Below are 21,455 nucleotides of genomic sequence, written 5' to 3'. Positions count from 1 at the left end.
AACCTATTAAAACAAGTGTAAAATGGTGGGCCCCACCCTAATGCGGTTTGGTGGAGATGGTGGGCCCATCCATCTGTGTAAAATGGCAGGCCCCACCATGTGCATGGGTTTGAGTAGAGACACTAGGCCCTACTATATCAAAACATGAGATGTACAATGGTGCACCCATCCTATGCACGGTGGGACCAACCCACACTCTTAATATAGTTAACTTTCTTTGGAAAAAAGTAGAGACATGTTCCTCTATGATTGGAGGGGTAGGAGTTTCCTATGGACAAGTTTTTTGGGCAAAGCCTATTTACGTGTGGCCCATCAAATGGATGGTTTAGATCATCCTATGGTGTAAGCCATACAGTAAGTTTTGAAAATTAATGGACAATTGTCTCATTTCAATAATTTATTTTAGTAGATCCATTTGCAGGTAACTTATTGGATGGCTGAGATAGTATGATTGCTTCGTGGTCTTCCAAATCAACTTCCTCATTGATTACTGATTAGTACTTATCCTATATGGGGTTTAAATATATGTTTGAAATTGGAAATATTATTATGGGAGAATGATCCCATCAGAAAAAAAAAAGTGTAGAAAATATTCTCTGAGGTCCCCACTTGACCTCACAACCTATTATGAAATCAAAGTCAGTGCGGGCTTGATCGAGGCAGTTGGCCACCATGAGCAGGTAATCTTAAGATTCTTAACCTCTGATTAAGGAGTTATTTTTGTAACCTCGTAAGTAATAATCAAAGGATTATATAGGATCATCCAGTTAGGGCAGGGGTGATGCCAGAAATTTTGCACAAGGGGAGCAAAAATTATAGTAATTTTTATCTATCTTAAAATTAAGATAGAAAAAATTTCTATCTGAAATTTTGCAAAGGGGGGTAAAAACTATAGTAAATTTTGCACAAAGAAGGGAGATAAAGATGGTAAAATTAAAATTTTAAACTTATTTTTTATCTTAGGAATGATTGGAAAGGGGGGCATATTTTTTTTAAAAAGGGGTAAGTATAAAAAAAATATTAAAAAATAAAGGTATATTTTTTTTTTTCCAAAAAATTAAGGGGGGCAATTGTCCCCCTTTCCTTTCAAGTGGCATTGCCCCTGAGTTAGGGTGGCACTAGCGGTGGCCACCAAATCAGCAACTTGGATAAAAGTCCCATCCAGAGTGTGACAGTTCCATTCTCAATACAGAAAAGAGAAAAAAAAAACACGCAAGAAAGAAGAATTGAAACGGAACTTTCATAACGTGTAGATCCTTACGCAGTAAACTGAAATCCAAAATAGGAAATATTGTGGGACAAACCATCACTCAAACCAGTGGCGGAGCCAGGATTTATACATTAGGGGGGCAAAAAAAGATAATATATTTAATCCAAAAAAAAAATTACATTGTTAATGAAAAACTCACTCCAGTTGTCCTCGACGAGTCGATCATGTTCTGAAAGTAATGCATGATTGTTTCATTATCAATATTACAAAATATATCGTTTTCAATGTAAGTAATCAAACTATCAGTCATCCATTGATCTGCCATCTGATTCTGTAAATTTCTAGGGTTTTATCATAAATATCTAGGTTAAATCTCATCAATCAAATGCTTTAGTCTTTAGAAATACAAAAAATAAAAGGAAAAAGAAAAAAAATTGCCCTTACCTCCTCGTCCTCCTCCTCCTCCTTATTCTTCTTCTTATTTTTCTTCTTTACTTCTTAGATGAGAGTAGGAGGGGCGAAGTTGAATCGAACGGCTTAAGAGTTGCCGAGTTGGGATGGTGGGACCATGGGAGTGGGAGGGGAGAGTAGTTTCCATAGAAAGGAAAAAAGAACTCTATTTTTTTAGTGTGAATTTCAAGTTAGGATTTATTTCAGGGTAGTGATATTTTCCCAATTTCCCCCTTGATGGATAAAATCACCCCCTTGAGTCCTTGACATTTTCCTTTTAAGTTTCAAAGGTAAAGGAAAATGTCAAAAAGTAGAGAATTTATCCTCGTGCAGTGAACCAATCTCATGATCCACTAAAAGTATCATTGTCCTACATTATTTTTATATTTTGCGACTTTTCAACTGTTGTTTTCTAGAAAACCATAGAAAAACTTTTCCAAAACTTTTAAAACATCTACTTTATTTAGTTTTTTTTTTTTCAACTCATGGGGGGCAGCTGCCCCCCTTATTACATAGTGGCCCCGCCCCTGATTCAAACCCCATCCCTTAGGTGGGGTCCACATTATATAGGCAAAAGTTGATTATATTAATCAGAAGGTTGAGATTGTTTAATAGGTATGACTTTGGACAACGACCCTTAGATAGTGAGGTCTAAGATTCAGACAATGGAATGCATGAATAATGGTCCATATGGAGAGGTATCAGAAACCATGTTTCCCAGAAAATTCCCCACCATGTTCAGCCAATCACAAAAATTGAAAACACTACTTGTTACCATCGGGCTCTTATTCATACGCCAATAAATATGCGAAGCCCTCTCTCTTTTTATCTCCATTAGAGAAAGCTTTCTCTTTTGTTTGAAGAATGGGGGTGGTGCTGTTCATGTTTCTGATAGTATTTTCATTTCTGCTTTTTCTCTCATGGGTGATGAGAATAGCATACTTTATATGGTGGAAACCCATGAAACTAGGGAAGCAATTGCAACAACAAGGAATCAAAGGCACTCCTTACAAGCTTCTGTTTGGAGACACTAAAGAGATTGGAAAGTCGATGGAGGAAGCATTGTCTAAACCCATGAATCTAAATCACCAAACAGCGCCACGTCTTCTGCCATTCGTTCATCAAATGGTGCAAAAACATGGTATCTATTCTCTCTCTCTCTCTCTCTCTCTCTCTCTCTCTCTCTCTCTCTCTCTCTCTCTCTCTCTCTAATGGAGTGATTTTGTCCATTACAAATGCATGATGCACAGAAAAATATCCACTATAAAATGATCTTTGCCTTTTAATTTTGTCAGCGACCATTAACATATCAAACAAAGGGTAATTAGGATAGAATTTGATTGCATGGCCCATCATAATAGGGTTGTTCACCACCGGAATAGAAATCCTTGGATAGGCTGTTCCTGGGATTGGCCGATTAGCTATCCTGTATAAGTTTATCTTGAAATTATCATGGTAGTACTTTATCCAAGCAACGAGAAGAGAGAATGGCTAGTTTATCCAAGTATTAAACAAACCCCGGTTTGCTGTCCCAGTGGTGGAAAGCGTAGGGCCAATGGATGAATGGCTACGATTTTCAAATTGCTGGGGGCCCACCTGTACTCTCTAGTTTCTACGGCATGGTATAAAATATGTTGTTTCGCTAGCTCTGTAGCTGCAAGGAAAAGGTGCGCGTGGGTAGACCTCGCAAAAGCGACCCGTGCCCGCGGGTCGACCCGACCCACCCTCAAATTTGCGGGCACAGGTCTGAGTTTTAGTGACCCGTCAAAACTAACCCGCGGGTGACCCAACCCGCAAAAACACGGGTCGGATCAACCCGCGGGCACCCGCAAGTCACTTGGCTTTTTTAAGGGTGGTGATTTTGTTATGCTAATCTAGTTAGATGGCTTTTCTTTCTAATGCAAAGGATGGTGATTTTGTCATGCTAATCTATTTTTTAAGGGTTTGATGCCTGAATAGGTTATGGCTGGCACCATAGAATATAAATAGGTTGTGGCTAGCACCATAGGTTGATCCCAACCCTCCGATTTGAATGTTAGAGGGTTGATCACTTGATCCTAACCCTCTATAGATCGGAGAGTTAGGATCAACCTATTGAAATGATTTTTGGGGCACAACCTATTTAGGCTGTGGGCCATCTAATGGACGGTTTGGATCATCCCACGGTGCCGGCCATACCCCCCTCATCAAAATCCAGTGATAAAATTTTCCAAAATAAACAACTGTTTGAATTTGCGGGTGACCCGCGGGTTGACCCGGCCCACCCGCGGGCCGCGCGGGTCACCTAAATTCTGACCCGCAAAAATGCGGGTCATCTCCTGACCCAACCCGTGTGACCCGCACCCGCATCACCCGCGGGTTGACCCGGCCCGACCCACCCGTTTGCCAGGTCTACGGGTGGGGTCCAATTCTTACTGACACGGGCCATTGATATGATGGGCCCTTTCAATGGAGGAGTCATACCCCAAAAGTCTCCCAATCAAATGATTCCAGCAATCTAATTAGTGGACTTCTCCTGACGAATAGGAATGGTGGTTACATATACTATTCTACACATCCACTTGCAGGCCAAAGAATTTGACAAAATCTGACTTGAAATCTTGAACAAGTCCCATTTATATTTGGGCCCACTATAAGGAATGAGTTCTTATCTATACAACATGTAATGGGTTATTTAAAACCATATAGACGTAAAGTTTCCTTTAATTGTTAAAACCTTAAACAAGTAAATTTCTTTGTATCTATTAATTATCTTAAATCTTATAGATGTAAAATTCTTGATAGCTATTAAATAGCTTACACTTTAAGTCCTTGTTCTATTTCTACCTCAAAAAAAATTTAATCACAAGGCACTTTTCTTTTTTTTTGATTGAATAAACTACATATTTGATTTTAATCAAATTTTAGATCAATCAATATTGATGATCACCTCCATTATATTGTTGTTAGCAAATACCACTATGTTTTTATTTTGGATCTTTCAAATCATTTCTCCAACAGATCCGGACTGATTTTTTTTAGATCCTTCAATAAAAAGATTCATTCTCTCTTCATAATAAATAGGAGGTGGAACTGATAATGATTTCCTTTTCGATTCATCCATGGATCAAATTGAGTACCTCATTCAAATTAAGGAGTCAATCTCTTTAAAAGGATTCAATTTCTACCATACAATTAATTATTACTAGGGAAAATGACCAAAAAAAAGTTCTTTTTTCACTAATATTAAAAAAAGCAGTTGGGTTTTCAAAAGGACCAAAGAAGAGTGCTTTTCACTGTTCACCTATTTGTGAGGACAGAAATGCCTTTCAACCCTTTTGGAATAAACAATTCACGGTGCCTATGGGAAGTGAAATAAGGTTTTATTTTGGGCTTTTTTTTTCATAATTGTCATATTTTTTATGTATTTTCTTTGTAGTTTTTTCCGTAGTTGTCATATAAAGGCACCTTCTTTCGGTTTTTTTTTTTTTCAGTAGTTTTTCTACTTGTGAGCCCTTTTTCCTTAAATTTTCTCCCAAACTTAGCATGATTATTGTTGCTATCTAACTTTGCAGAAATCGTACTTCCATACTTTTTTCACCACTTCAAGAATAAGACAATTCTCTCAAAAAGTCAACATAAATGGCTAACATCACATTATCACATGCAATTACTAAGGATGGGCGAGAAGTAGCCTTTGGTGAATGTGGCTTGCAAATACCTATGAAAACAACAAAAATCATTAAAAACAGAAAAAAAAAACAAAAAATTATTAAAAAACGGGTGACCCGCAGGTCCACCCAGCCTGTTCGGGTGGGGTCCGGGCCAGACATATCAAACTCATAAATATGGATGGGACGGGGATAGCATTATCCAAGTCAGCTCATCCACATGGTTTATTGATCCGGATAACCTTTTCCATTTTTGCTTACTGATCACTGTAAGGGAGCTGGCCTCCCAACTTTAGGTGTAATCTAGCTATAGGCCAAGGAATTTTTGACAGAATAATGATAAATACCGAAACCGAATTTGGAACTTGCGTATGGAACCTAGGGAATAGAAGAAAACCCAAGAAGCCAACCAATAATGAACTAGATTCGCATAAAAAGTGTGAAGCCATAAACAAGGTGACATAGGCCCAGGCCATTTACAAGCATATATCTCTTACTAATACGAGGAATGCCAAACTGAAGGGCACCTTTGCAAAAATCAGCCGCAAGGGCTCCTCCATGGGATCCACATAATCAAAGTGAATAGTTAATGCACTTTGATTACTGGATCCAAGGGGCGCCTTTTAGGCTGATTTTTTGCAAGGGCATCCTTTAGTTTAGCATTCCTCTACCAAGATTGATATTCAGACAACTATTGTACCTCAATAGTGACATCTACGTTACCTTGTTATAACATATAAGTTATAACATTGGCATTATATTTTAAACTTCTCTAATTGTTCTTGTTCGTAGCTTCTTGAGAGAATTGTATTCCCAACCAATAAAAACAGTGTACAATAAAGAGAAGAGTCCTAATAGTAATATAAGGGAGTGCATATACCAGCTCCCTTAATCGGAATGAGGTAGTGCCCAATAATTCGCAAAGTAAACATGGGTGGTGTGGTGGTCCATCAGGAGAATCGATGACTATAATAAGGAAAGCTCTTAATGTTTTGACCATCTTCTTGAAAGCTACTAATCTGATGGTTGGGATTATTGCCACAGAATAGTTTGGCATGATGGCCAATCCACAGTGGGGCCCACCTAACAGATGGTCCAAATGGGCAACCCCATTGTCTAGAATCAGCTATGCATCATCCCTCTAGTTAGTTATATGTTAATATGTACAATACAAGGGTACGTCTATATATGTATGTCTCCATTTGCACATACAACTAAAATCCTGTGGGTAAATAAAGTACTTTGGGATTTACTAGGGACCATCGCAAAGGCATTTCGCGGACCGGTTGTTGCATGAGAGAGCAGCCACATTGGCTGAATCAAATGAATAAAACAAAATCTGTAGAAAAGTAAGCCTATGTGGCTGCACTCTCATGAAACAGCCAAAATGCCTTCTGCGATGGTCCCTAGTAATTTTATAATGAAAAACAATGTCTATAGCTGGTTTTCTTTTCCTCTTTTGAAATGCTTTTAGGAGTTTTATTGGCTTGAGATTGGTAATGCTGTTTTGAGTACTCCTATTGCTGCTTTTCTGGTTTTTATTTGATGAATGAATGTTGTGGCTTTTTTCATTTCACTTTCATAGCTCGAATTTATAGTTTTCTTCTCAAGTATAGTGATGTTGGGATATTCAAAACAGGCAAGATATCTGTGATTTGGTATGGGCCAACCCCTAGGGTGATCATCTCGGATCCGGAGCTGATGAAGGAAGTACTTTCCAACAAGTCCGGTCACTTTCACAGGATCCGAGTAAACCCTCTAGTGAGGCTATTATCCAAGGGAGTTTCTAGCTTGGAAGGAGAGAAATGGGCTAAACGTAGGAGGATGATTACTCCGGCTTTCCACCAACAGAAGCTCAAGGTTTATTCCAATAATGCTATCGATTTTATGCAAAACCCATGTAGATGTACTAGATATGTGAGGCTCTTATGGTGAGAATCCTAAAACTAACAAGACCATTTATCCAGTACCGATATCTACTAGAAGGCTTTTCACAGAGAACATGTTACCAACTTGAAACACCTAAAACTGTTTCATTGAACTTAAAGATAGGTTGGAATGTGACAACAGATTATCACTATTTATGAGATTCTTTCGAATTTCGTGCAGCGTGACACAAGACAACAGCCACACATCACAATATAAAGTGGGGAATATCAGTGAGAAAGAAGACATGTGTCAAAGCACATTTGTAATTGCTTTCATGAAATACAGTTTACTTTTTTTTTCCAAAAGATAAAAACATAACTCGACATGTATGTCATTCACACACATGCACATATTTAGGCCCTTTTTGAACAGATTGTGAGTCCGAAAATTGATTGTTGGACCCAAATTCACATTTAATTTTGAGTTCAATAATCAGTTTTGGACTCACAATCAGTTCCGAAAATCCAAAACAAACAGGGCCTGTTGATGCTGTTGTAGCAAGTCACAGATCAAGTAACAAGTACATATACAAAATCTCAGGAAAGTATGTGCAAACCATTAATTTAGTCTCAGGAATGACCCAACAATAACATGCACAACATCGATGACTTTCTAGAAAGCTTTTTACTTTTAGAATACCGGCGACAAGATTATATTTATGTTATAATGCTAGATCCTAATTACAGGGGATGGTACCAGCATTTTCTACTAGTTGTAGTGAATTGATCAAGAGGTGGGGGAACTTGGTTGGTTCCCAAGGATACTGTGAATTGGATGTTTGGCCTGAATTCCAGAACCTTACCAGAGATGTCATCTCTCGAACGGCCTTTGGCAGCAACTATGGAGAAGGCAAGAGGATATTCCAACTTCAGAATGAACAGGCTGCTCTGGTAATCGAAGCTTTACGGATGGTCTACATCCCAGGTTTCAGGTGCACTGTTATTTTAGGTCCTTTAGATAATAAGAGAATATAATATCCCAGTGATTAAATGTATATGTATTATTTCACTTAGCTGGTTGATCACAAACAATAGTCACACAACCATTCAAATTCAATACAGAATATTGGCCTTCATTTAACAAGACAATCATTTGGTTGGTCACAAATCACAATAGTCCAATCAGTTTTCTTTATTCGTACAGACCATCCATGATGGAGACCAAATGAATAATACATATTTCATGAACTCATGCCACGACTGCCAAGTTAGAATTCGCAAATTGAGATCATTTCCTTCTAGTGGATTTTATAGAGCAGACATGGAGAAGAGCAAATTAATCAACATGTATATAAAAGTCAAATAATCTCACAGCTCCTATCATTGTTTTATGTAGATTCCTGCCCACAGAAAAAAACAAGAGGAGAATGATGTTGGACAAAGAGATCAAAAGTATGTTGAGAGATCTGATCAACAGGAAAGAGCAGGCCATGAAAATGGGAGAATCAGGGAGTGATGACCTACTAGGCCTGCTATTACAATTCAAATACAACAGTGATAACCAAGAACATGAGAATGACTCAAAGAACAATGTGCTGACAGCTGAAGAGGTGATAGAGGAATGCAAGTTATTCTACTTTGCTGGCCACGAAACAACCTCAGTCCTCCTAACATGGACAATGGTTCTCTTATCAATGCATCAAAGCTGGCAAGAAAAAGCGAGAGAGGAGGTGCTGCAAATATGTGGGAAAAGCACACCCGATATTGAAATCATAAAGCAATTTAAGATAGTGAGTAATTTTCCCTTCATCTACAGATATATGGACATTAATTTTGCATCATGAAAATTTAAAAGATAAATTCATTTTTCCTGAGCTCTGATTCTTTCAACATGAAATGGGCGTAACTTGAAGATAAACACAGCCTGACTTGAAATGGGTGTAACTTGTTTTATGCCCATTTTATGTCGAAAAAAAATTCCAGCCTAATATTCCCTCCTTATGGACAAAAAATAAAAGTTATAGCACTCAATTCAACAAAGTTGAAGATAACTTTTTTTTGATGGGCAAGTTGAAGATAACTTGAAGATGCTTAATTCATGTTTCTAGTCCAATAACTGTTATTGTATTGGTTTTCTTACACATGCATTCCTTTACAGGTAACCATGATATTGTATGAAGTTCTAAGGTTGTATCCACCTCTAGGTTTTCAACTTCGACAAACTTACAACAGAATCAAATTAGGGGAGATTTCACTTCCGGCCGATATCGAACTCTTGCTACCAACAGTCCTTATCCATCATGATCCTGAGTTGTGGGGCAAAGATGCTGAAGAGTTCAAACCAGAAAGATTCTTAGGAGGAGTTTCAAAGGCAACAAAGGAACAATTCGCGTTCTTTCCATTTGGATGGGGCCCAAGGATCTGTATTGGACAGAGCTTTGCAATGATAGAAGCTAAGATGGCTCTGGCTATGATTCTTCAGTACTTCTCTTTTGAGCTATCACCATCTTACACGCATGCTCCCTACATTACTTTAACAATTCAACCACAACATGGGGCTCAGCTCATCCTTCATCAACTTTAAGTCCATGACTACCATTGCCTCTGCTACATAGGGCTCACTATTTTATGATACAATAAGTTTGGGTTCGAGCCCATTCAATTTTATAGTATTTTGTGTCACAGCCGGGGTTGTAGGTTCCATCCTAGCTTACTAAAAGAAGGAAAAACAGATAGAATTTCCTTTTATATGGAAAGTATAAGAAAATACTTACATATCAAGCGACATGAGAATGAAAAGGTAAAATTTAGGTATGAAATCGAAGTAATCGGTGTATAGTATTGCCAATTTCGACTGTAAAACCATCAAATACAAAAGTTGGAAGGTTATTGCTTACATAATTGCTTGTGCCAGACAGTTCACTACTAACGATTCAAAATTTTCCATAATTTGTCTATAATCATGGATCAAAGGCGATAATGGTATAATGTCTTGATTGTAGAAAACCGATAGATCTCTAATCTCTTGAAATAGGATCAAACACGTTGTGCAGCAAGCAACGAGAAGATATGTAAGAAACACAATCACTTAAAGAAAGAACACAAGTTTTACGTGGTTTGGTAGCGTGCTTACACGGGAGAAGAGTTTCACTATTTTGGCCTAGGAATACAATACTCTCCTTTCCTCTCGGCGAAGAAATTTCACAAAACCCTCATTGGTCATAACCCTAATGTGTGGCTTATATATTAATTTCACTACATCAAGAAATTATTGAAAGACCCTTTAACGCAAATTCGAAAATTGAACTTTCCTTCCGGGGCAAACCATCTGCCTGAACACAAGACATCTTTCCTTGCACAACACTGATTGATGAACAGTGGACAAGATAGTTTCAAGACGAACTTCGCAAGCATGATAGAAATCCCAGAAACAACTGGTCAACGGATCCATCCCAACAGAGAACAAACTCGCTAGGTCCAACAGATGAATGAATTTGATTCTTAAATTGTTGGGGACCCACAGGGTGAATACTTATTCGGCATTTAATTTTCTGTTGTCGTTCCCAACAAGCTTCACACATATTTTTCAGGCTGAATCTGATATTAAAACAATAGGTTCTAATCATCATTTTTTTTTTCCATGATCTCGTGCTCTGTTCTCTAGTCCAAATCACCAAAAACATGATATAGGTCACTTCAATTGAATTTGCAGATTTATATAGTAGGGGGTCTCTGTTAGAGATCATTTTCTATCAAGCAAAGTGCATAGAAAACTGCCTTGAACGCTTCATAATCACGTGGGAACATGTATGGTGAATCTGACAGACAAATTGGATGGGCCACGGAAAATCGCATTGGTAAAATAAAAATAATAAATCCTAACATTATACAGGTGGTCTGCACATTAACAATAGAAAAAATTTATTATGGGGCAGCGAGAGGAGAGAGATAGACACATAGGCGTAGGGTGTAAACGAGCCGAGCCAAGCTTGTCCAGGCTCGGCTCGGCTCGTTAAGCTCAAAAGCTCGGCTTGGGCTCGGCTCGGCTCGGTCAGGCTCAGCCAGGCTCGCAAGTCTTACCGAGCTCGGATTATATTAAGTTCACACCCGTCATCTTCCCTGGACAGCCCTATCTAGTTTAATTTGACTACTTTTTTTACACTATGGGGGTGGTCCAAGTAACAAATGGGGTTCCAAAAATGAAGTGACATATTTTGCCTCCCCCTTTCACTCCCTGGATAACCCTTTTAGGCTCTGTTCACTTGTTTTCTAGCTGCAGGAAAAGATTCTGACGTGGAAAACTGGAAAAGAAAAGAAAAGAAACTGTGAGAAAATTCCTTTTGTGAGAAAATTTCGTTGTTCACTTGGCCGAGAAAGGAAAAGAAAGTACGCAGGCAAAGTGGTTTTCTCAGGAAAGTGATTTTCTCATGCTTTTGGTGAGAAAATTTAGAAGAAAAGTGCAAGAAAGTTGGTTTTCCACGTCATTATTTATATTTTTCACCTGTGTAATTCCGCTTTCCTAAGAAAGCAAGTGAACCGCGGAGAATGTCAAATCATGTCTAATCACGGGAAAATTTGACTTACTTTCTTCTCCTTTCCTTTCTCAAGAAGGCAAGTGAACAGACCCTTAGTGTATATATTAATATATAATATATATATTTAAATATATTAAATTCTTAACGAGCCGAGCCGAGCCGAGCCTGGCCTAAATCGGGCTCGGTTCGTTAAGCTTAACGAGCCTGGCAAGCCTGCTCGGCTCGGCTCGTTAAGGATTCGAGCCGAGCTCGAGCGAGCTTCCGAGCCCGAGCCAAAATTGGCACCCTTACACAGGGGATCGATTTAAGATATACGGGTCATTTATCACGGACTTTCGCGCAATCAAAGGTGCTTCTATTAGCCATCGGAGACAGAAAACGACCATCTAGCCGAAGTTTCTCAAATACTTAATGCTATCCAACATGGGTGGCACTCCTTTTTTTATTCACTTCCGTGATTGATTTTGATAACTTGTTGAAAAGTGTACCTCCGATGGAACAAGTTTAAAATAAAGATAGGAGTGCTAATATCAAAACAAATGAGTGTGGATATCAGCCCCATATTACAAGAATAATGTAGAGGCAAAATAAACATATACATAGGGGGCGGTCCATTTAGACCATCCATAAGGTGAATGGATGGCTAAACAAGAGAATCCCTTCATGTTTCGGCTTCATGTACTGATATGATGGTTGGTATCACTAATTTAGATTAGTTTTGAATGATAGCCCATCGACAATGGGGTCATCCCATTATTAGAGATCTGTTATTAATCGTTGGGAGGTGATATATTTGCCTCTTTTTTTTTACTTGTAACAGCCCCCTCTAGTGTATTTATGGCTACGCTTTTACACTAGAGGGGCTGTCCCAAGTAAAAAGCCAGGGCCAATATATCATTTCCCTTAATCATTCTTCTAGTTTTGCTTGGCCCCACGAGTCGGCCACTGATTTCATCTTGTTGACTCAGCTACTATAACCCAAGGCAACTGATATCCACCCTACCATATTTTGATAATAAAGGCAACACAATTTGTTTCTTACTTTTCTGATTGGAAGCTGATAGCATCTTGAGTATTGTAGTAGCCATTAAAAGCTAATTAAAAAGGTAAAAACAGAGTGTCATTTTCAACAACAACAACAAAAAAAAGGATGTATGGATATCAGTCCAAAAAATATTAGATTTATGAGCAGAGAGTAAACTATGCATGGATCAAAAGGAATGCAGGGCGGTCCCATCTTGATCCTAAAATTCAAAGTGCAGCCCGCCTCTATTGAAATCAAAATGGGCTTGATCCAGACAGCTGACATGGTGTATATGGGTAGTCATAATCTAATTATTATCTAGTTTCCGGAATGAGTTTTTAGAGATATGAGTGTTAGTTATGGTGTATGTGTTTATGGTAGTGGGTGTTAGTTGTTGATGGTGTGTGTTGTAAGTGGGGAAGTGGATGGGTGATGTGTAACTACTTGGTGTTAGTATTTAAGTAGTTGTAATATAATGATATGGGAAGAAGATGAATTTTAAAACAGCAAAGGCAACTTTGTTTTGGAGGGTCATGGTTCCTCTCGAATTGAGCCGTTAGGAGGTCCGGTTGCCTCGAATCAACCATTCCCCCCTCTATTTCTCTTTATTTTGTTTATATCTGTTACGGCCGATTAGGCACGTAACATGGTCTATCATTGGTAATGATCAAAGGGTGGGAATCATCCAGCCAGTGTGGGACCTACGTTGTTTGATTGTGTTGGGCACCAAATCAACAGCTTTGATCACCAAACACGTAGTTATGGCAGGATAGTCACATTCGGCATGTGAGAGGCCTATGTTTTCCATACCAACTTCTCAAAATCGAAAAAGATAAGAAAAGTAAGTAAACGGAACTTTCAATGTCCTAAATCATAACGCAACAAATACGAGAATGTCCAGAATAAGATATACTGTGTCATAATACTGATACATAGGTGTGACATTGGAAAATGGAAAGAATAGTACATGTGGAGTCGAAAAGGAATCCAAAGACCATATCTCAAAGAAGATTCCCACGTTTATCCAATCACAAAAAAGAGAAAATACCAACTTGTTACTACCTTCTATCCTTTCAGACCCAATAAATATGTCTAAGCCTTCTCTCTTCTTTTCTCCATTCACAAAACCCCTCTCTTTTGTTTAGAAAATGGAGGATTTTCTTTCCTTGTTTCTGATAATTTTTTCTGCTCTGTTTCTCTCATGGGTTGTGAGAATAGCATACTCCCTATGGTGGAAACCCACAAAACTAGGGAAGGAATTGAAGCAGCAAGGAATCAAAGGCACTCCTTACAAGCTTCTGTATGGAGACATTGAAGAGCAAAGGAGGTTGATGAAGGAAGCATATTCCAAACCCATGAATCTAAATCACCATACAGCTCGCCGTATCTTGCCATTAGTTCATCAAACGGTGCAAACCCATGGTATCTACTCATCTTTTCAAAATTTTAGGATCTTAACACTACATGTGGAGCATTCTCCTTTCATTTTTCAAATATCCATTTGCATATCTAAAGATTAGGATAGATTTTCACGGCATGGCATGGTCTATCTGTAATGGGCTATTCATCATGGGATAGCAAGCCAGGGTTTATTTTATCCATGGATAGAATTGTTATCCTTCGTTTACACCAACATTTTTATCCATGGAATGCGTGGTGCAGGGGGAGTGAAAATATCATCGCCCTAAATCGACCCCATATAGGGCAGTGCTAAGAGAGAGAGAGGAGAGAGAGAAAGAAATGGGGGTAATATCAAAACATGAAAGTGAAAGTGGGGATATCAAGGGGATATCAATTCCTTATCACAAGAATAATGTAGTGGCAATGACTCACACCGTAAAGATGGTGGGGTGGTCCATCTGGAGAATCCATCAGGTAAATTGGATGGCTAAATCAAGAGAATCGCTTCATGTTTTGACCATCTGGTTTAGATCATTGATTTAGTATAGTTTTGAATGGTGGCCCATTCAAAATGGGGCCAGCCAAATCAATGGTTATGATGTATGATCATCCAATCATATTTTTGTAAACGAATGGCCCAGAACCCATGTAATCAGAGAACTGATCAGTTTATTAGGACAGGTAAAACTACAACTAAAGCATCCCAATACATATCTTATTAGCAAAGAGGGACAGTTAATTGTCTCAGCCACACCTCCACCATACATGTGTAGGGTGGAGATCATCAGAACCATACATAGCACCAGCATGGAGAGGTCACTGCAAAAAATGCACCAATCAAATTATCCAAATTGTCCAATCAGTGACCTACCTTCGGAGAAAAAAACTTTACCCATGAGGATATCTTCGAGTAAATAGCAAAACAAAGATACTCCTGTACATAATATGGTAGAATCCATATACCCAAAATGTATATATGTAACTACATATGTCCAACTATTTGCAAATACGACTAAAATAGTAAAATCCTGTAGGTAAATTCAGTATTTTATAATGAAAAGCATGTGTTTCTAGCTGCTTTCCTTGTTTTCTTTTAAATCCTCCTAGGAGTTGTATTAACTTGTGATTGTTGAACTGTTTTTTTTTTTCCTATTGCTTCTTTTCTGGTTTTTCATTTGAATCATGTTGGGACATTAAAAACAGGTAAGATATCACTGATTTGGAATGGGCCAACACCTAGGATCATCATCACAGATCCAGAACTGATCAAGGAAGTCTATTCCAACAAGCTTGGTCACATTCACAAGCGCAGAGTAAACCCTCTTGTGAGGCTATTATCCAAGGGAATTAACAGCTTGGAAGGAAAGGAATGGGCTAAACGTAGGAGGATGATTACCCCGGCTTTCCACATGGAGAAACTGAAGGTTGCTTCCCATAACACTATTGATTTTCTGCACACGCACACGCGCACGCACAAAAAAAAAAAAAACACACACACACACAGACATGTAGATGTACTAGATACTGTGAGACTCTCATGGCAATAATCACAAAATTAACCTGATCATTCATCCAATAAACGAGATCTACTAATAAGCTTTCTACAGAGAATTACCAACTAGAAACACCTAATTATTTCATAAAGATTGAGAGAGTTTAGAATTATGGAACAATAAATTATCTTCATCTATGAGACTCCGACGTATTTCATGCAGCACTACAACAGACACCAGCCACACAGAAAAATCATGCTTATAAAGTGGCAAATGTTAGTAACAACTCAAACACATCACACACCACACGCACACTGTTAATTTTTAAAGTGTATTTTTTGGGTTGCTTTATTTTATTTTTACTTTGAGAAATGTAGTCAGGGCAAATATGTACTTTTGTGTCCATGGGCATGTTGGTCTTTTTGCCTAGCTTGCACATGTGTGAGCCACACATGTTTGCTCTATCTTTTCCCACTACCTACCTATTTCAAATTCAAACCCTTACTTGGAACTCCAAACCCACCACTTCTCTAAGCATTAATGACACCACTTTCCCATACCCACTACCACCTACCTAAGCTATTTTCTCTTTACTTTCCATTGACTAAGCCTATTCTAATTAACTCATTTTTCTTAGAGATTCTCCACCACCTAGACCTCCATTGAAGCTTCATTGAAGCTCTCTTGTGTGCAAGCTTTCCTCTTGAAGCTTTCTTCTTTTTATTGTTGTTTATCTTGTAGTGTTGTTCTTTCTATCATATATTGAAGCACATCTCTTTTGGGCATTGTTCTGCTTCTACTTGGTTGTTCATCTTGGGCTAGTGTAAACTTTGGTTTCACTATTTGAGAAGAGGATTTTCCGGTGTTGTGAAATCCGTCTTTCTCTATACACACAAATCTAGCAATCCCTAAAATCAATTCCAATGGCCACTAGATGCTCCCATAGCAAGTCATGGATCAAGTGACTTTTATAGACCCAAAGATGCAGTGTACATCTTCCTTTTCAGCTCATGCTCAGGAATGTAGGTCCAAACCATTGATTAACTGTTGGCAATGACTAAGCATTTTACATTTAACTTTTAATTTCCTACTGCTAAGGTTATAACTTATACAAATGTTGTAAATATTATGCTGGAATCCTAATTACAGGGTATGGTACCAGCATTTTCTACTAGTTGTAGTGAATTGATCAAGAGGTGGGGAGACTATGTTGGTCCACAAGGATCTTGTGAATTGGATGTCTGGTCTGAATTTGAGAATCTTACCGGAGATGTCATCTCTCGAACAGCCTTTGGAAGCAACTATTTAGAAGGCAAGAGCATATTCCAACTTCAGAAAGAACAGGCTGTTCTGGTCAATGAAGCTTCCCAGATGCTATACATCCCAGGTTTCAGGTGCATTTCTATTTCTCTGTTTTCAATATCCTGATTCCCTGTTGGGGTTCTTTAGATATTATGATAAGGTATTGATATCACAGTGAACCAAACAATATGAAATATTTCATTTAACTGGTTCATCACAAACCATATTCACACAAACATTTCAGATTTAAGTACAGAATATCAGGTTAAAAATGTAGCCTACCAAGTCTAGTTACGTAAAAAGATGCAAAAACTTTATTCTGAGTTCAACGAAATATTATGATAAGGTATTGATATCCCAGTGAACCAAACAATATGAAATATTTCATTTAACTCGTTCATCGCAAACAATTCTCACACAAACATTTCAGATTTAAGTACAGGATATCAGGTTAAAAATGTAGCCTACCAAGTCTAGTTACATAAAAAGATGCAAAACCTTCATCCTGAATTCAACAAAAGACACACCTTGCTGCTGGAAGTTTTCCCATCGCATATTTTTTAGTTTGAAACTAAGGATTCTGCCATGATTCTCTTATGGAGAAGAAGATGATGAAAGGAAAAGTAAAAGAATAAAATGACCATGTCGATAGTTTTCAAAGAAATAATAAAATGGTTATTTTATCCAAAAATTAAGATAAAATCCTTGCACGTCGGTGAAATGGACATCCCTTTAATATGTATATACACTAGTTTTTTTTCCCTTTTTTTTGTGTGTTAAAAACACTCAAGACTGGTACACATGAATTTCATGGATGTGATCTAGACTATTTATCTAGTAGGCCTCATTATGGAGGGACCATAGCCGAAAAAACGAGATTTATTGGATGATCTTAACCTTCCAAGTGGATGACTTTTTAAGGACTGGAAGTAGATGGACCATTGGTCTGCATTCAACATGTAAAGAGCACCATTTGGTTAGGAGATCCAAATGAATAAACTAAATACCATAAACATGTGCCACGTCTACCAAATTAGAATGTGCAAGCCAAGGTCACCATTTTCCGTAGATTATATAGTGTACATATGGGGAAGAACACATCAATTACCGTACATATACAAAGTCAAATTGTCTTACAGTTTCCACTCTGTTTGTACAGATTCCTTCCCACAGAAAAGAACAAGAGGAGAGTGAAGTTGGATAAAGAGGTCAAAAGTAAGTTAAGAGATCTGATCAACAGGAGAGAGCATGCCATGAAAATCGGAGAATCAGGGAGTGATGACTTACTAGGCATGTTGTTGCAATTTAAATACCACAATGAAATAAAAGAACACGAGAATGACTCAAAAAACAACGTACTGGCAATTGAAGAGGTGATAGAAGAATGCAAGCTGTTCTACTTTGCTGGCCACGAGACAACCTCAGTCCTGCTAACATGGACAATGGTTGTTTTAGCTATGCATCCACGCTGGCAAGAGAAAGCAAGGGAGGAGGTGCTACAAATATGTGGGACAACCACACCCAATTTTGAAATCATAAACCAATTTAAGATTGTGAGTTTTTTCCTTGCATCAACTTAGTACTTTTTCCAGAGTTCATAAGTTCAATTCTAAGGCATATTACCAGTATTCTAGTAATGTGGTTGTTAGAATTCGTCTTGGAATTTTAGAAGATTTCTTAATTGTTTCCTTAATATCCCCTCATGGAAAACATGCAAGAGTAAATGCACTCATTTCAACAACCTTGAATATCTATTATGTTTTAAAGTTAAAACTTTTTGCACTTTGGCCACCTAACAGAGAAAATAAGCTATCCAGACTAAGTTTCGAAAGAGTATGCAACACTACTCATTTTAAGAAAATGCTTGGTGAACATGTTCTCATATTTGAACTCCAATAAGTGTTATTGTGTTCATTTGCTTACACCTGCATTCCCTTACAGGTAACCATGATATTGTATGAAGTTCTAAGGTTGTATCCGCCTATAGCTAGTCAAATTCGACATGCTTACAAGAGAATCAAATTAGGAGATATCGCAATCCCTGCCGGCGTCGACCTTTTGCTGCCAACAATCCTTATCCATCATGATCCTGAATTGTGGGGCGAAGATGCTGAAGAGTTCAAACCAGAGAGATTCTCAGGAGGAGTATCAAAGGCATCAAAAGATCAACTTGCATTCTTTCCATTTGGATGGGGCCCAAGGATCTGTATTGGTCAGAACTTTGCGATGATAGAAGCTAAAATGGCTCTGGCTATGATTCTGCAGAACTTCTCTTTTGAGCTCTCACCCTCCTATACTCATGCTCCTTACACTGTTATAGCAATTCAACCACGACATGGGGCTCAAATTATCCTACACAAGATCTAACGGCATCTTCCTCAACACCATCATCGTTATTTTATTGTTCCTTTTTTTTTGTCATACTTCTATAATTGTACTAGGAGAACATGTCTAGCACACACGCATGCATGTGCACGGCAATGCAATACTTAGACTATTGTAGGTACACTATAAAACACATCCACACAATAAACATGCGCGAGGATAATGTAATTCTGAGTTTGTGCAATATCGTAAGTAAAGTGTAAGTGTACTGGGAGACACATCCAGACAAATATGGCTTGGGCATCTATGCCAAAGCATTAATTGATCTTTATTAGGCATCTATGCCAAAGCATTAATCAGTCTTTATTAATTTAATTGAAGTATGTTGTGTTGTAGGAGAAGTCTACTAGGAGGCGTTTAGTCTTGCAGGATTTCAAATCTCGAGTGAACTTCGTAGGATATCGATGACTCTTTGGGGACTTGAACTTTATCAATGCACGGACACTTGGGACTTCCGTAGATTTTTGAGACTCATGTGAACTTTAATGAGGACTTCTAGAGTCACGCAGACATTGAAATCGCGTGGTAGTCGTCAAAAATTACATGACTTAAGTGGACTGCATGATCTATTGTACAGTAATGTTTGTAAAAGTTTGAGTTGTTTAAGTCAAAATGTAAAATTAAACAAGTATATTATTTAATTTTTTTTGAAGGGTAAATAATCATTAATTGAAAGAAAGGAATGTACAAAGCCGACCGAGAAAGTCAGCAAATAAGAGATAGGGAAACACAAGAAAAAGATACACAACAAAGAACAAGAATCTCCAATCACGGAGGAAGGAAATAAAAAAAAAATCCAACTCCGATCTCGCTACTCCATGCTTAGCCAATATGTTATTTAATTTTTTAACTACCCTTAGCCTGCCAATTAACACTACATAGATCGAGGTCTAAGACATATAAAATCATTGGAATAAAATAGATTACAAAGTCAAGGATCTAGGTGGATTTGAACCACCAATGACTAAAATTGCTAGATACTCAAATATAAGGCAAGTTGCCCAAACAACAGAAGACAACAACCAGCTATTGGACAGGCTCCCCAAACAAACATTTGCATATAAATGGAAGGAAATATGACCATACGAAAAAAATATAGGCTACTGATATTGGCACTGCCATTTTTTGATACTTGCACTAACTCATCTTCTCCTTTCTTTTTTAATTACCTTTTGAGAGCTTTTTGGGAATTGTAATAACCTTAGACAGCTGGTTAAATGATAAAAGACAAGGAAAGTTAGTGCTGTTATTAAAACATGGCAGTGCCAATTCCAATAGCCAAAATATATATAAGCAAAAAAGAACTCATTAATACAAAATCAGATGTGTACCTCTTAGAACCCATATACAAGCAAAAAAAGAAACATGTGTCTTCCTCTAATAGTCATGATGCCTCTCTTCTATTTAATTTTTTTTTTAAAATAAGCCCAAAGTCCAAACTGCACATAAAGTTAGAAATATCAAAGTTGTAATGTAAAATTGCCACCAAACCACTTTTTTATGCAATCTGAAATCCACATTTTCTTTACACAATATGAAAATGCACCGCATGGACAAAGAAATCAAACTATGAGAGAAAGAGAGAGCTGCAATCTTAGAAAGCAATTGAAGTTGTTCCAGGAAAGGATCTCTTTTATCCATATGTTGAACTCCTATCAGTTTCAAGAAGTTATTCTTTTCCCATTCATACCTACCCAGATCACCATCTATGAAGTAATGATTTTGACCAGCATCTTAGGTCCAAAGACTCCAAACACACCCCCACAAAGAACTCAATTTTGCATGGCTCTGCAATTTACAAGGCCATTATGCTCAACTAAATTGCCTTCCTCACACCATTCAAAAAAAAAAAAAAATTGCCTTCCTCACATTAACTATTTTCTATAGGTTGATGTATTTGAATCACCCTCATTCATCGTATTTACTGCTATGTAATAAAGACAAAAGGAACACTCATCAAATGTAAACAATAAAATCAGAGCAATGATTTTATAATATGATGAAACATCCTGCTGTCTGTGTGTGTGTGTGTGTGTGTGTGTGGGGGGGGGGGGGGGGGGGGGGGGGGGGGGTTTGAATTAAAAACAAGAATAACAACTTCAGATTAGTCTTTTAAAAAATGCCAGATAAGAATAGC

At 37.9% G+C, this 21,455-nt stretch overlaps 2 protein-coding genes and 1 long non-coding RNA gene across 4 annotated transcripts; 2 read left to right on the top strand and 1 right to left on the bottom strand.

The window, feature by feature from the left end:
- The first annotated feature begins 2,419 nt into the window (after window positions 1-2,419).
- On the top strand, window positions 2,420-9,860 carry LOC143860875 (cytochrome P450 CYP72A616-like). Its single transcript, XM_077371718.1, has 5 exons — window positions 2,420-2,801; window positions 6,950-7,170; window positions 7,926-8,170; window positions 8,575-8,968; window positions 9,337-9,860. Exons 1-5 carry the CDS (start codon window positions 2,525-2,527, stop codon window positions 9,760-9,762), a joined length of 1,563 nt encoding a protein of 520 aa, XP_077227833.1. The 5' UTR covers window positions 2,420-2,524; the 3' UTR covers window positions 9,763-9,860.
- Window positions 9,861-13,793: 3,933 nt separating this feature from the next.
- Window positions 13,794-19,633, top strand: LOC143860783 (cytochrome P450 CYP72A616-like). Its single transcript, XM_077371600.1, has 5 exons — window positions 13,794-14,159; window positions 15,342-15,562; window positions 16,781-17,025; window positions 18,093-18,486; window positions 18,875-19,633. The coding sequence occupies exons 1-5, from the start codon at window positions 13,886-13,888 to the stop codon at window positions 19,298-19,300; spliced, it is 1,560 nt and encodes a 519-aa protein (XP_077227715.1). The 5' UTR covers window positions 13,794-13,885; the 3' UTR covers window positions 19,301-19,633.
- Window positions 15,749-21,107, bottom strand: LOC143860784 (uncharacterized). Of its 2 annotated transcripts, none has more exons than XR_013239809.1 (3): window positions 21,013-21,107; window positions 20,650-20,757; window positions 15,749-17,879 (listed from the first exon to the last, which is right to left on the bottom strand). It is a non-coding gene; the product is annotated as an uncharacterized LOC143860784 (long non-coding RNA). The 2 variants fall into 2 exon arrangements; XR_013239810.1 differs by lacking the exon at window positions 15,749-17,879 and adding an exon at window positions 20,323-20,527.
- Window positions 21,108-21,455: the final 348 nt, after the last annotated feature.

The sequence above is a fragment of the Tasmannia lanceolata genome, unplaced genomic scaffold (assembly GCF_043159265.1).
Source record: "Tasmannia lanceolata isolate RefF3 unplaced genomic scaffold, GAP_Taslan_0.1 ptg000037l, whole genome shotgun sequence".
In the NCBI taxonomy this organism is placed as follows: domain Eukaryota; kingdom Viridiplantae; phylum Streptophyta; class Magnoliopsida; order Canellales; family Winteraceae; genus Tasmannia; species Tasmannia lanceolata.
The sequence above is the reverse complement of the archived record's forward strand: the minus strand, read 5'-3'. Positions and strand labels throughout refer to the sequence as shown.

Bases quoted from the DNA above. Each gene is read 5' to 3' on its own strand.
- LOC143860783 (XM_077371600.1), top strand. From the start codon at position 13,886: ATGGAGGATTTTCTTTCCTTGTTTCTGATAATTTTTTCTGCTCTGTTT. The intron at 14,160-15,341 runs GTATCTACTCAT...CATTAAAAACAG, and splicing joins TCAAACGGTGCAAACCCATG to GTAAGATATCACTGATTTGG. The intron at 17,026-18,092 runs GTGCATTTCTAT...CTGTTTGTACAG, and splicing joins CTATACATCCCAGGTTTCAG to ATTCCTTCCCACAGAAAAGA.
- LOC143860875 (XM_077371718.1), top strand. From the start codon at position 2,525: ATGGGGGTGGTGCTGTTCATGTTTCTGATAGTATTTTCATTTCTGCTT. The intron at 2,802-6,949 runs GTATCTATTCTC...TATTCAAAACAG, and splicing joins TCAAATGGTGCAAAAACATG to GCAAGATATCTGTGATTTGG. The intron at 8,969-9,336 runs GTGAGTAATTTT...ATTCCTTTACAG, and splicing joins TCATAAAGCAATTTAAGATA to GTAACCATGATATTGTATGA.